This window comes from Canis lupus, chromosome 20, assembly GCF_003254725.2.
Source record: "Canis lupus dingo isolate Sandy chromosome 20, ASM325472v2, whole genome shotgun sequence".
Classification (NCBI taxonomy): domain Eukaryota; kingdom Metazoa; phylum Chordata; class Mammalia; order Carnivora; family Canidae; genus Canis; species Canis lupus.
This window is the reverse complement of record NC_064262.1, coordinates 8,649,109-8,664,116: the sequence shown is the minus strand read 5'-3', so window position 1 is coordinate 8,664,116 and position 15,008 is coordinate 8,649,109. Positions and strand designations below refer to the sequence as shown.

Here is a 15,008-nt window from a genome sequence, read left to right as displayed (position 1 = left end):
AGTGAAGAGAAGAAATGATAAGTGAGTTAGTACATGAACAAGTGAGTTATGGTTCATTTGTGTCTCATTTTCTGAGTCCTGAGCTCCAGAGCAGGAAGGGAATCTACTCTCTGACCATGTTGCCACAAAGTTCCTTTGCCAGCCATCATTTCCTTCTTACAGGAGTTAACTGGGACCCAGCATCCATCAAGTCAACCCCCTCACCCCCAAAGTGCTCAGGAGTTGGCAGGGGCTGGGGACCCACGCTGGGTTCCCAGCTGAGTTCCTGACCCATTTCTGACATCAGGGCTTAACCTCCACCCAATCCTCCCTATTCTTAAATGCATCCTGGTGTTTCCGAAAGTCAGTTATAAGACATTTGGGACATTGGAGAAACAATGATGGTGGATGCCTCTCAGGGTCAAGACACAAAAAGTTTTTTCACCAAACTAGTGATAAGGTGTCAGGGTTATTTCAAATTGAATTGTAGGCTTGAGGTGCTGGAACTACTCTCCCCCTCCTCACAGGGAACCCAGCTTCCTCCAAACCCTGTAATGGAGGCCTCCTTTGACTCCAGCAGACACGGATGTGGCCTTAAGAAGGGACGCAGCGGTTTAGCGCCGCCTGCAGCCCAGGGCGTGATCCTGGAGACCCTGGATGGAGTCCCACATCAGGCTCTCTGTATGATGCCTGCTTCTCCCTCTGCCTGTGTCTCTGCCTGTCTCTATGAATAAATAAATAAAATCTTAAAAAAAAAAAAAAAAAGAAGGGACTCCCTAGGGTAGGGACGCCTGGGTGGCTCATTGGTTTAGCCCTGCCTTCAGCCCGGGGTGTGATCCTGGAGTTGCAGGATTGAGTACCACATTGGGCTCCCTGTGTGGAGCCTGCTTCTCCCTCTGCCTGTGTCTCTGCCTTTCTATTTGTGTCTCTCATGGATAAATAAAATCTTAAAAAAAAAAAAAAAAGGGACTCCCTGGCCCACTGTGTTTGTCAACTCAGGGATGATGCTAGCTGAGCTGTTCCTGAACCAACGTTGTGTAGTCTCAGAAGGCACTGTACTCTTTGAGCTTCAGTGTCCTCTTCTGCAGGGTGGAAATATTTCTACTTACCTTGTGGGTGTGTGGTGAGCATCAAATAAAACATGAGAGTAGACAGCCCAGCACAGTACCATCCAGATAGTAGGTGTGCAATAGAGAATAACTAGTGTCTCTCAACTGATCCTTGAAAGTCTCTTCCCTAATGCATTAGCACCACTCAGGCTTCAAGGTTTTTGGTTTTGTTTTTTTAAGTAGGCTCCATGCCCAACACGGAGCCCAGCACAGGGCTTGAACTTACAACCCTGAGACCAAGACCTGAGCTGAGATCAGGAGTTAGACGTTTAACCAACTGAGCTGCTCAGGTGCCTCTAGGTTCTTCCTTATATTTTTAATACTTGCCTTCCTCTCTCACAATTCTACCTAATTTGGGGATCTCAACTCTCATTCTACTTCCTCTACACAACTGTCTCTGCTCCTGGAACTCTCTACCAATGATGCCTACCTTTCTTATGGTCTGGCTTAATAATGAACATGGAAGTGAATGGTTAGTCAGAAGCAAGGGTCTGCAAGCAGAGCTGCCATGTATGGCTGCACAGGTTATGCAGTGCCCAAACCTAGGAGTACCATTCATAGAGATGTAAGGAGGTGGGGTCCCAATGAGTTCCATAATAAAGGAGCTCTGTCTGTAAATAAGATAGACTGAAAAAAAAAATAGACTTTGAATCTTGGCTCAACCACTTAACAATTGTTTGATCAAGCAAAGTATGTAATCACCCAAGACTCAGTTTCCTCACCTGTGAATGGGATGTTACCAGTACCTACCTAATGGGGTAGCTGAGAAGATTTGGTAACTTAGCAAGTTTAGAACTGTGCCTGGCACAGAGCTAACATATACTGAGCACTTAATTTCATTAATTCATTGATCAAATTCATTGATGAAATAGGTGTAGGTGTCATTTCTGAGTGGCTAGGCTCTGCACCTAGTGGGAGGCAGGGCCTCTGCTGTCCTCTCAGAACTCCATTCCAGCCTTCTTTTTGCCGAAGTCCACTTTTATCAGTCAAGCCTTTTTTAGTTGATAAATAATGAAACTCCAAAGGGGAACTAGCTTAAGCCAAAAAAAGTATTTGTGGGCTGATGTAATTGGGAGGTCCAGGAGGATGAGGCTTCAGCTACATCAGGACTTTATCTCCTTCCCCATCTCGTGGCTCTGCTCTTCTGAATTGGCTTCATTCTCAGGCAGGTTCTTCCACATGGCAAGAGAGTGGGTCAGAAGGTAGTCTAAGATTACATTCTAAGGTCTTTGATCCAAAAGACAAGCCCTCCTTTCTCTGCATCAAGACAGTAAGCTCATGGAAGGCCTCTGATCGTCCAAGCTCAAGTCACATGTCCATTTTTTGGACCAACTGTCATGACTGAAGAATAGGGTGGTGTGACTGGCCAAGCTGGGATCATGTATCCATTCAACTTTGACAGTCCCACAAGAGCCACATGGAATGGGGATGGGGCAATTCTCTTAACAGAAGTGTTGGGCATACCAGAATGTTGGCCGTCCTTACCATCTTTCTTTATGGCTCAGTTCACAGGTCACTTCCTCAGGGAACCCTCCCGTCCCTGCTCCAGTGTCTAGTCTGGGAACAACCTGAGGCAGGGATGAGAGCACATTTGCTCATCTGTATCAGCTGGACCTAGTTTTCTGCCCGGGTTGTGGAAGGGACACTATTGGTAGACTATTGGTCTACTATTGGTATCCAGCATCCATTTCCCCTTCCTACTCAGATTTTTATTGGCTTTCCCCCATCACTCCCCACTGCCTTGGGCTTCGTGGGGAAGCAGACTCCACTCTCATTACTTAAAACCCAGTAGAGTCATCCCTTGCCACAGTGACTCATTCAGGAATGGGCATGTGAGACTTAGCTTGAGCCACTGAGACATAAGGGTATTTGAGAAAGGCATCTTGCTCTTTTGGGTAGGCCAGGAAAGCCAGCTGGCTCCTTCCTGCCCTATTCTGTGCTAGATATCAATTTGGCCTCTGTCAGCTGCTACTAGCTGCACAGCTGGAGGAAAAACCATTTTAGGCAAAAACTCACATTGTGGAGGGCAGTACAGAGATAGCTGGACCTTTGATGGCTTGGTCAACCCTGGAGGCTGCCTTGCCCCAGGACCACTAAGGCCCAAACAAACACACTTCCTTGTTGTGAATCCACTTTGAGCTGAGGGTATTCTGTTAACCTGCAGCCCCCAACTCTCATAGAGTTGTTCCTGAATGAATGACATATTCCTGAATGAGCTGCCAAAGGCTGAGAGCCCCCTTGCCCTCCTTTGCCACCCACACCAGTTCTTCTCTACCGCACAATAACAGACATTCAAGGATTCTGAATGCTTTTTAAAAAACCACAGCAGTCACTTTACTTTTAGCTTTGCACTTTACAAAACCACAAGGGAGAAGTCCTTGGGGGAGAGAGGAGTAGGAGTGGGGGACAGTAAAGAGGGGAAGCCCAGTGTGGGCTCCAGGCCAGCCCAGAAAGGCCTCCCATGTCCTGACTGTACAGAGCTAGGCCAAGAGACCTCAGGGAATGGCCATAGTCCTCTAGAGACTGTCGCGATTTGACATTTAATAGGCAGCCACAGGCCTGAGGTTCAGGCAGCAAGAAGGAAGTGGGCTTTTCATCCCTCCTTCCCCCAGGCCAGGGAGAGGAGGCTTGCAATCAGGGGTGAGGGCTACCCATCCAGCAGCTTTAGGATGCTCTCACGTTCCTTCAGAGTCTTCCAGGCCTGGTCCTTCTCTTTCTTGGTTGGGGTCCGCTTCTTCTGCCGGGCAGCCATGATCTTCCGGAAGGCGTCCATGACTTCGTTGTCTGCCATGCGGACCCGCTGCCTCAGCTCCTGCCGGCTTACCTCCTCTTTTGCCAGCCTGTGGAAACCAGCCAGCCAGGTGCCATGGGAAGCCCACCTCCACAATGGGGCCGCCCTCCCTCTCCCAGACTGAACCCACATACCACCCCAGGCTGGCACTACTGTGGAATGTTTCATACCTAAAAGCAAAGTTATTGAACCACACTGATAGGGTACTATGTGCTAGATATAATCTTAAGCCCTTCAAATATGTCAGTAGAATTAATCCTTATAACAATCTTATGAGGTAGGTACTATTATCCCAATGTTACCAGTGATGAAATAGAAGTCAAGGAGAGTAAAAAACACCCCAAGATCCCACAACTAATGAGTAGATATGAAGACAGAGGCTGGCTCCGAACAATCTTCTTTAAAAGGTGTTCTAATGTCAGCAGAAGACTCTCTCACTTCAGTATCCAAATTCCAGCGCAACCTAAGCTTGGGCTAGGTAGCCTAAAGTCTATGTGAAGCACATGAGATGCCAAACCAACCCTTGTAAATGAAATCTGACCTATAAATTCCACTGTTAGTGGAGCTGGAAGGTGGCTTAAGATATCTGCCCTAGTCCAACCTGTAAATTTTCCAGAAGGGGAAGCTCCTGCTCAGGCCAGGAGATACCTTGCTTAAGGCCCTGAAGCTGGTCCATAGCAGAACCGAGGGCTGGACTCTGGCCTTCTGACAACATAAGCCAGTTTGTTCACTGTCCACTACCTCTATCCACACGTCCTTGTTTCTCCCTCTTACTCCATCTCTCTCTTCTCCACCCCACTCAGTACCTCTTTCATCTATTATTCTCCTCTTCTTGCTCTTTCAAGAAAGGGAACTAGAAAGAGGTTTTGCATGTAGCCTTGGGCTCAAGTTGCAGCTTGGTTGTTTACTGGTTGTATGACTTTCAGGAGAGCACTCACTTCATTGGCCCTTTACTTCCTTATCTAGTAAACAGGGAAAACACCTCTCCCCCAGAATGTAGTGAGGATTCAACAGGAGGGTGTATATAAAGCCCCTGGTACCCAGTAGGCACTCAGTGCACCCTTAGCAGCTTGTCAGCAGTTCCCTCACTTTTTAATGGTATAACTCTTTACCAAAGCTCATTTGTAGACCACAAGCCTTTGCTCTGCCTCTCCTCCTACCCCCCAGGACAATGTATAAGAGACAGGCAGAACCAGCCAAATCATGTGTGTCCTGCCTTGTTGGAGCTATGTGAAGCGAAGACACATAGCTTGCCAATGAGGCTGCTTCTCTACCTTCCCTCAGAAAGGCAAACAACTACCATAATCTCCCTCCAGATGTCACCTATACTTTTGTCATGACCAACACAGGGCAAGATGGATGGGAGTCAATATAAAATGAAAGATATTGTGACCAATTGCCTAAATAACGGATACTAAAATACTGGACAATTTCAGTGAAGGGCCAATAATAATCACAGATGTCCAACAAAATTGTTAACAGTTGATAAATCTAGAGAGTATATTGGTATTTATTGTACTGCTCCTTCAGATGTTCTGTGTTTATGAAAATTTTCATAAAAGTATGTTGGGGGAAAAAGAAAAGAAGCATAAAAAATAAGTCACACAACAACGTGAATATAAGTAATACCACTGAACTATACGCTAAAAAATGGCTTAAAGAGCCAATTTTATATGTTTTTTTTCCACCACAATTCCAAATAGGTAAATAAATCCATCACAGATGCCTGAGCCCTAGAGTCTGTGGTGCCTGGCAATGATGTTTTTTCAAAGGCTCTCTAGATGATTTGGAAACCCTGCCAGGTTTAGGAAACCTGTTATAAAACCCCCAGAAGGTGACTGGCAGCGGCCCAGGCCTTCTCCCTAGGGCACCCCCCCCACCCCCGCCCGGCCATGTAACCCATCCACACTCACCTCAGCAGGTCATGCTTCTTGGTACGGTTATGGGCACTGAGTGCCTTCAGCTCAGCCTGCCGTTTGCGCAGCTCAGCAAGGACTTCATCCTCTGAGTCCTCTGCAGGGCGGTCCTCAGACTCCAACAAGCCCTGGGCAATCAGCTCCTCCTTGATGCGGCTCTCAAGGGACTTGGTATGTGGCACACTACAGAGGAAGAGAATCCTGAGCTCAAGGGCCGCCTTAGACGGGGGACCCCTGAGAGGTTCCAAGGTTAGTGAACACATTCTTTTCTCTTTGGGTACCCCCTCTTTATCTAGGTATAAAAATATAGAGAAAATGTTAAGGGCTGAAATCATGAAACTCCTAGAAGAAAATCTAGGAATAAAGCTCCTTGACATGCGATGGGTCTTGGCAATGACTTTGGCTGTGACACCTAAAGCACAAGCAACAAAATAAACAAGTGGGACTACATCAAAAAACTACTTCTGTACAGCAAAAGAAATCATCAACAAAGTGGAAAGATAACTTACAGAATGGGAAAAAATATTTGCAAATGATGTATCTGATGAGAAGTTAATATCCACTATATATAAAGAACTCCTATAACTCAAAAGCAGTAAACCCACTCAATTAAAAACTGGGCAAAGGTTCTCAATAGACATTTTCCCAAAGAAGATATACAAAAGGCCAACAGGTATATGAAAAGATGCTCAACATCCCTAGTTATTAGAGAAATGCAAATTAAAACCACAACAAGTTATCACTTCTGGCCTATTAGAATGGCCATCATCAAAAAGACAAGATCACAAATATTGGCGAGGATTTGGAGAAAAGGGAACCCTCCTGCACTGTTGGGGAAGGTAAACTGGTGCAGTCACTGTGGAACACCATGTGGAGGATCCTCAAAGAATTAACAACAGAACTCCCATATGATAAGCCATTTCAATTCTGAGAATATGCATAAAGGAAATGTAAATAACTAACTTGAGAAGATATCTGAACCCCCATGTTCACAGCATTATTTATAATAGTCAAGATACAAAAGCAACCTCGATGTCCATTGAAGGGCAAATGGATAAAGAAATTGTGGTATATATACAAGATTATTCAAACTAGAAAAACTAGGAAATCCTACCAATTGTGACAACATGGATGGACTCTGAATGCATTATGCTAAGTGAAATAAGTCAGAGAGAGAATAACAAATACCATACAATCTCACTTCTATGTGGAATCTAAAAAAAAAAAAAAAAAAAATCAAAAAACAAAAAACTCAAATTCATAGAAAAAGAGAGCAGACCTTCCACTACCAGAAGCAGAGGATGGGGGGAGGACAACTGGAAGAAGGTGATCAAAAGGTACAAACTCCCAATTATGAGATAAGTCCTAAAATACCATATACGACATGACGACTGTACCTAACACTACTGTATGATACATAGGGAAAGTTATGAAAAGTGTAAATCCTAAGAATTCACATCACAAAGGGAAATATTTTTTTTTCTTTTTCTTCTTCTTGTATCTATGTGAGATAGATGTTAGCTGAACCCATTGTGGTAATCATTTCACAACACACGTAAATCAGGCCACGTGCGTGTTTTGTACATGTACACCTTAAACTCACACAGGGATGTATATCAATTATTGTTCAATATGCTGGAAAAAATATAGAGACAGACACATCTGGTCTTGTTTCAAACACAAGCCAACACATAGCCGTTGTCAAAGAATATAGAAAAACCTATAATGCCAACAACTTAGAACCACTATCTTTTTATGTTACTATCAAAAACATTAGTTATTTTGCTATTAATGTTACATATACAAAAATATATTTTATGATATATTCCTTATATACCATACATACTTCAGATTTTGTTACCTTATCTCCAATCTTTTCTCTTTTTTTTTAAGATTTTATTTATTCATGAGAGACACAGAGAGAGAGAGGCAGAGACACAGGCAGAGGGATAGGCAGAATCCATGAATGGAGCCCAATGTGGGACTCAATCCCGGGACTCCAGGATCATGCCCTGGGCTGAAGGCAGGCGCTAAACCGCTGGGCCACCTGGGCGTCCCTCTCCAATCTTTTATTACACATTATTTTAGTTTTTTTCCCAATGTGCACATATTTAAGTATATGCTGAGTAAAAACAGGATCAAACCCTAGTATGCTCAACTGACATGTTCTCCTTTTAGCACTCTATTGTTTACAGATTTTCACATCAATTAACTATGTTTCTCTAAGATGATTAATAGTTACAAGTTATTTCATCATATGGAGTCACAACTCTATCCAACCAATCCCCTTCAGATGTACATTTAGGTCATTTACCATATGGAAAGCACTATGATAAACAACCCTGTACTTAAGTCTATTCGTGCTGGGACGCCTGGGTGGTTCAGTGCCTGAGTGTCTGCTTTTGGCTCAGGGTGTGATCCCGGGGTGCCGGGATCGAGTCCCACATCGGGCTCTTTGCATGGAGTCTGCTTCTCCCCCTGCCTATGTCTCTGCTTCTCTCTGTGTCTCTCATGAATAAATAAAATCTTAAAACAACAAAAAAAAGTCTATGCATGCAGAAATGCTGAGTCTTTCTGCATATTTAAAACTTTCATTGGGGGATGCCTGGGTGGCTCAGTGGTTGAGCACCTGCCTTCACCTCAGGTCATGATCCTGGGGTCCTGGGATTGAGTCCTGTATCAGGGCTCCCTGTAGGGAGCCTGCTTCTCTCTCTGCTTATGTCTCTGCCTCTCTCTGTGTCTCTTATGAATAAATAAATATTAAAAATATATGTATATATTTAAAAAATGAAACTTTTATGCGGCTTCATCAAAATGCCCTCAACTCTTTTAATGAAGACCTCCCCATGCTGGGATGTGACGAAGTCAATAGAGGCAGGGGCCAGATAGTAGGATATGGACAGAGTTGTCACTCACCTGAAGGGCTTGTTCTGATTACGGGGAGAGGTGCTTGCCCCATCCGCTCCTGATTCCTTCCCAGACATGTCGGGAATAGGAGAGTCCTCCATAGGGGAAATGATATTTTCCTAGAAGACCACAGGAATGGGATGGAGGGAGTAAGAGTTACAGCATTTCCATCTTCTTGTTCCTCTCTAACCTGCAGTTAGAGTCTTCAGTCTTCACAGAAATATTCTTTTATTGTTCCCATCCTCTGGGAAGCCTTCTCAAACTGATACCAGAAAGCTCTGATCATTGTAGAAATCCCGTTTTTGTACTGATACCAAAAGAAGGGAGCACAGAAGAGCAATGATAACACTCAACAACAGTAAAGAGAAGAGCTAAGCTTTTGCATTGACCAGGCACTGTGCTAAGTTTGCTGCGGCATGAGCTGCTGGCTGTCCAAAAGCCATTCTCACCTTTCTGTAGTGGGGCTTATGGCTGCCCAGCTACACTATACTTTCCAGCTTCCCTTGTAGTCAGATGTGGTCACGTGACCAATTCTCTCCAGTGAAAAGTGATCAGAAGAGATAAGAGCCACAGTCAGTCATGGCCCATAAACCTTCCTTCACATTCTTCCTTGCTCTTTTTCTGTGGGCTTGGAGCAGCAATCACACCTAGAATGACCCTTGTGCAGAGTGCATGTTTAGGGTGGCAAAGCCCCCATAGCCGGGGTCCTTGTGTGATGGTGTGGGGCTGAGATCTTCCCTCACTTCCACCTCAGCCAACTTGGAACATAGCTCAGACTATTCCATGAGAGAGAAAAACACTACTGTGTTGGAGCCGGGGGAAATCCAAGGCTTAACGAGGTAAAAGATGTGCCTAAGGCCAGACAAAAAGAAAGAAGGCATAAAGAAAGGGACTCTGCACCTGGGGTTTGAGCCTGGCTTCTACTTATTGGCTGTACAACCTCAGGCAAACAGTTCCCTTTTCTGAGCTTCAATCTTCTGGTATGCAACACGGGGCTAGCCACTGTCCTTGCCTCCAACAAGAGGATGTGTGGAAAGCCCTTGCACGGGGCTCAGCCCTTAACCAGCATACTGGTTAAGGCTGACAAAAGTAACTGTGGTGTAGTGGCTACTTTTAGGTGAGGTTAGAGTCTGGGAGAGGCATGAGAAGGGCTCCAGGATACTGGCAATGCTTTATTTTGTGATCAGGAGACCAGGTATACAAGTGTGCTCATGTGTGAAAATTTATGAGTCTATACATTTTTAAGATCTACATTACCTTTCTAAATGCATGATATACTTCAACACAAAATAAAACATTAAAACAGTAAGTAAACATAATCCTTGTTTTGAATTAGGGTGCTCACCTCCACCAGGGCCTGTAGGAGGCGCTGCGTCAGAGCACCAAAGGGGCACCCATCTTCAGGCTGCTCATGCTGGGCCTCAGACTTCTTCAGCAGGGCATCCACATCTGAAGTGGGCAGAGAAACAGTAGACAGGTGGGCTGAGTTCTGCAAACTCAGGTCCTGGTCTGGGGTGGGCAGGGAGGTGAGGGGCCTACCTTTAGTGTCCAGTTCAGTCAGTGGCCCCATAAGGCCTTTCTTCTTGTCAGCCACGGCTGCTGCTCGGGCCCCATCCTTCTGTTCCTCCAGCAGGTCCTCCTGCGCCCAGCGTTGGGAGTAGTGCTTCCCCAGGGGTGGGATCTGTGGGGAGATGCCACCCAGCCGAAAACGAGTAAGCACTGGCAAGCCATGCCCAGGGTGAGTGGGGGATCTCTGTGCACTTGGGCACTGCTAATAGGCTCATCATCCATCCCTTTGCTGTCTCCCAAGGACCTACCCCCAGGGCTGAAGTCTGAGCCTTGTGTATGTGGGAAGAAATGAAGGAGATAAAAATCTCAAAAAAAAAAAAAAAATCTCTATGCTCACAATCTAGCAAGGGAGACAGGTACATAACCAACTAAGACACACATGGGAGCCAGTACGTAATAATCTCCAAGATACAGGTGCAGAATGGTATACCTATGTGGACCATCTCAGGTCACAGCTGTTGTCCCTAGAGAGAACCAGGAGCCTTAGTGTCAAGAGAGGAAGTTCTCATTTGTATTACCTAAATTTACTACTACCTATATAATTTTTATTTTTAATAAATAAATAATTTTTATTTCAAATACATTTTTTAAAAAATTCAAAGAACTCAAGTGCTAGAAGTAGGTCAAGGTGTTGTGGCACATGACAGAGAAACTTTCTGGGGGGAGTCTGCAAAAGTGTTTGGTGGAGATAACAAGGGATCAGTGCTTTAAAGGATGAGTTAGTTTGGTAAGGGAAAAAGAGCATGTGTAGAGGCCCAGGGGTTAGTAAGGAGCCTTGGTGGGCCTGGGTGAGGGCAAGGTGCTTGGTGGGGTAGTAAATCCAACAGTGACAAGGGGGCATGGCTGAGGAAGCTGCAGGGGGCCATGGGGCTGAGTCACCAAGGACCGAGGTGTTAGACTCCACCTTGTGTGTTATGGGAGCCAGGGGATGCGTGGGAGCAGGGTTGGGTCACATCCGATCACAGTAGCTGACCTATTGGAGTTCTCCCTGACGGTTTTCTGTATTTTGTACATTTTCTTTAATGGAACCTGTTTTATTTACATCACAATAAAATTAATATATTAAAGAAAGAAAACAGAAAGTTCCTCTGGAGGCAGAGAAGTATTAAGAGACTATTTGGGTGAAAACTAATGAGGGCTTGAATCAAAGCAGAGGTGATAGAGATGTTGGGACAAAGGACAGTGTCACTGAAGTAGATGCTTTAGGATGTATGTGGTGATCATCCGGATGGGGTAGAGGAGGCAATGTAAGAAGAGAGCCGAGAATTAGAGCCTAGGTGTCTGGGTGGGTTAAGCAAAGTAGGGGTAGAGCAGGGGAAGGAAGATGGTACATGACTTTGGGATCTGTGATTCCGAGGCACCTCTGAGCCCTCTCACTCACCCCCGTCTACTGAGGCCCAGGGTTTCTACCTTGTAATGTTCAGCCTCATCTTCTGGGGGTTTCAGTAGTTCCTCTAGTGTGCGTACTTCCTCACTGGTGATATCAGCACAGTAGGGCTCTACAGAGGCCCAGAACCTGCAGGGAGAAGCAGATCCTGAATGGGTACCTCCTATCCCACCATCCTCAGCTCTAGGCCCCTCCACAGCCTCTACTGTCTGAATCCCAAGGCCCTTCTATGCTCTCTGGCCCAGAACCTGTTGGGGGCATCATTCTTGGGGATCCGTGGCACGTCAATTGGGTCATCAGTGAATTCATATTCCTGGATCTTGGGCTGAAGGTTTTTGGATTTGGGACGCCCGGGACCAGGGCCCGGCCCATGTCCCGCCTTCCCTTCCAGTTTCTGCTTCTTCGGCTTTCCATGTTTTGGGGGAGCTCCGAGCTCATGGTCTCGACCCAACTTCAGGAATCGTCGATCACCTTTCTTATCCTGCCAGTCAGTGAGGATCTGAAATTTACGAGAGACTATCGCTGAGAGGAAGAAGAGAAGTCATAGGACAAGTTTTTCTCCCAATGAAGAATTAGGATTTAGAACTTGACAAGACGCCAAGGTCTTTTTTATTTATCCATCCCCCTTTCATTTAGTAAACTCCTACTCACCCTTCAAAACTCAGTTCCTTTTCACAGGACTTCATTCATACACTTCTCATCATTCCATTTGTCTGGACTGATTCACCTCTATCACCTAAGCCAGTCACACAGTGTTTAGGTCAAACTAATGATCATGCCCCAGTGCATATCAGCGCTGGAATATGCTGGTGGTAACTTTTTGATGAATGCAAACAAGACTCCCAGTAAACCTTCACTTCAAATGTCACAACTGGGAAGCCTTCTCATCAGTTACCCAGCCTCTTACACGCTAAAATACAACTGAATTTGCCCTGCTCAAAAAGCTTCAGTGCACTCCCATGGACCACAAGATAACTATTCATCCTTTGAGGACCTATTAAAATGGCATCTTGGTCCCCTCTGAGTCTCTGACACTTTGTACCAGTAGAACTGTTGGCCTAAATGTGTTGTTTGATCATACTGGAACGAACAGCATACCTTGTCTTTGTAACTAGACTATAAGCTACTGGAGACCAGGACATTCATTTTAACTGCCTCTGTTCCCCAGGATCTGGCATAGCATCTGGCACACAGGGCTCAGGGAATGCTTATGTCGTAAACAGAAATATCAGAGTAGTATCGATAATTAGCATTTGAAATACTTAGTGTCAGATGTTGGGCTGAGGCTTTTGCAAAAAACAAAACAAAACAAAACAAAAACCTCTCTTTTAATCCTCACAGAAGCTCAGAGATAGCTCCTATTATTCATCCCAGTTTGCTGATAGGGAACCAATGCTCAGTGACAGGAGGCAACTTTCCCAAAGTCACATACGTAGAAAAAAGTAATACTAAGCAAGTGCTTAGGCCAGGATTCAAATCCAGGTCTTCTCAATCCAGTTTCCCTAGTACTTTTAACCATAACACAACATCACCTGGTATCTGTCTGCCCTCCCCCCGCCTTTGAGTTAGCAAACTCCCTAAAGGCCAGAAGTGTCCTCATTACCTCTCTCTAATGACTAGCAGAGGACCCAGAACATAACGGTGGGGTGCGGTGGGGTCAATAAATGCTTAGCAAATCAGAAATCTTGCAATTTATGAGGATCATGCACGTTCTTATATATTCTATGCATCACATGAGCGCAGTGTGGGTCTCTCCTTACCCCTCTCTCTAAGCTCCTGTATCCCGGGCCTCAGTGGGTAGGTGCTAACTCAATGATCTAACCCGTAACTTGTCACAGTCCACCCCTGGTGATAACCTCTCTGCAGAGTATCACCTGGGTTTCGGCCTCGAGAACCCGCAGGCGCCGGCTGGCAGAGGAAAGCAGGGTCTCAAGCTCCAGCTGCAGAGTGTCCAGCTCTTCAATGCCGATGCCATCATCCTCAGAGCGGGCTAGCACAGCCGTGTAGCGTGGACAGACCTTCAGGTGGTCCACAGACTTGAAGTCATGGAACTGCAAGGGGCAGTCCTTCAGTTCACTCATGGCCCAGGATACGGGACCCTGTGGAACTGGAGAGGAGAGAGCCATTGATAGGAGAGAAACTGGCACGAGAAAAGTCCAAGAGCTCCCTCCATCCAGGGACAGACTCCAGGAGAAAGCCAGGCTTCGGTACCTAACTACAAGATTGATGGCGCGGCTCCTACTCACAGGACACTCGCTGTACATCAAGCCAGGTACAGACACTTTACTGGCTTCTCACTGAATTCCTCACCCAACCCCATGAGCAGGGACAATGGCGACCTACACCTTACAGATACGAAAACTCAGACTCTGTAAGGGTGGGTACCTGCCCACGGTTACCAAGAGGCAATCTGAATCCAGATAGTTTTGAGTCTTTGCCCTGTCTTTCTGATGCTCTTCTGTCCTACTGCTCCCGGGTCTGGCTAAGCCTCTAAGCTCCAAACATCCCATTCTTACAATGCTAATGTTCTCTGTGCCTCCTCGCTTCTTCTCTCACCCCCTCCCGTCGTGGTCCCTTTTCTTGGCCGCTGACAGTGGTTAAGAATATGGGCTGGTAAGCCAGGCAGGCACAGCCTTTACCATTCTCTAGTTATGTAGCTCCAAACGTGTTATTTAGCCTTCCTGAGTCTCGGTTTTTCCATCTACAAAATGGGGACAAAAGAAATCTGGGTCTGTCTCCCCATAAGAAGTCTGAATCTGTAAAATGGGGATCACGATAGTACCTACCTCCCCGGGATGCTCTGAGGATTATGAAAGGATGCTTGTCAAGAGCCCAGTTCAGTGCCTGGCACAGAAGTGCGCCTGTTTAGTGGCTGGCCCCTCCTGCGGGTCGCCCCAGTGACTTGCCTTCGGGGCCCCCGTCCTCTGGGGACCCCCTAACGCGGCCCCCGCCCCCTCTACCTCCTCACTGCAGCCTCCTGCTGCCTCCTACGGCCCCCAGGCCACGGGAGGGGGCGGGGAGTTCCGGTTGGTGGAGCAACCGCCCCGGAACTGGCCAGGGGCGGGCCCCCCGCAGAGGACGCGGGGGTGGGCGACGCGGGCGGGAGCCCACTGCGGCGTGCGGGGAAGGGTGGGCAGGCCGCGGGCGAGCCTACTGCAGGTGGGGGAGGGCTCGGCCTCAGGCCCACTCTGGGGATCGGCCCGAGGCTGGGGGCGGGGCCCGGCAGCCAAGCCCTCCGCCCGGCAGCTCGTCCCGCGGAGCCCCGGGGGCTGCAGGTAGGAGGGGCCCAGAGCGAGGCTAGGGGCGCAGAACCGGAAGGAACGGAGGGCTCCTCCGCCTCGCCTTGTCCT

General features: G+C 46.7%; 1 protein-coding gene across 1 annotated transcript; it reads right to left on the bottom strand.

The window, feature by feature from the left end:
• Positions 1 to 3,394: 3,394 nt before the first annotated feature.
• On the bottom strand, positions 3,395 to 14,782 carry TADA3 (transcriptional adaptor 3). Its single transcript, XM_025450430.3, has 9 exons — positions 14,445 to 14,782; positions 13,533 to 13,765; positions 11,907 to 12,157; positions 11,682 to 11,787; positions 10,242 to 10,383; positions 10,048 to 10,151; positions 8,712 to 8,821; positions 5,793 to 5,978; positions 3,395 to 3,928 (listed from the first exon to the last, which is right to left on the bottom strand). The coding sequence occupies exons 2-9, from the start codon at positions 13,737 to 13,739 to the stop codon at positions 3,736 to 3,738; spliced, it is 1,299 nt and encodes a 432-aa protein (XP_025306215.1). The 5' UTR covers positions 13,740 to 13,765; positions 14,445 to 14,782; the 3' UTR covers positions 3,395 to 3,735.
• Positions 14,783 to 15,008: the final 226 nt, after the last annotated feature.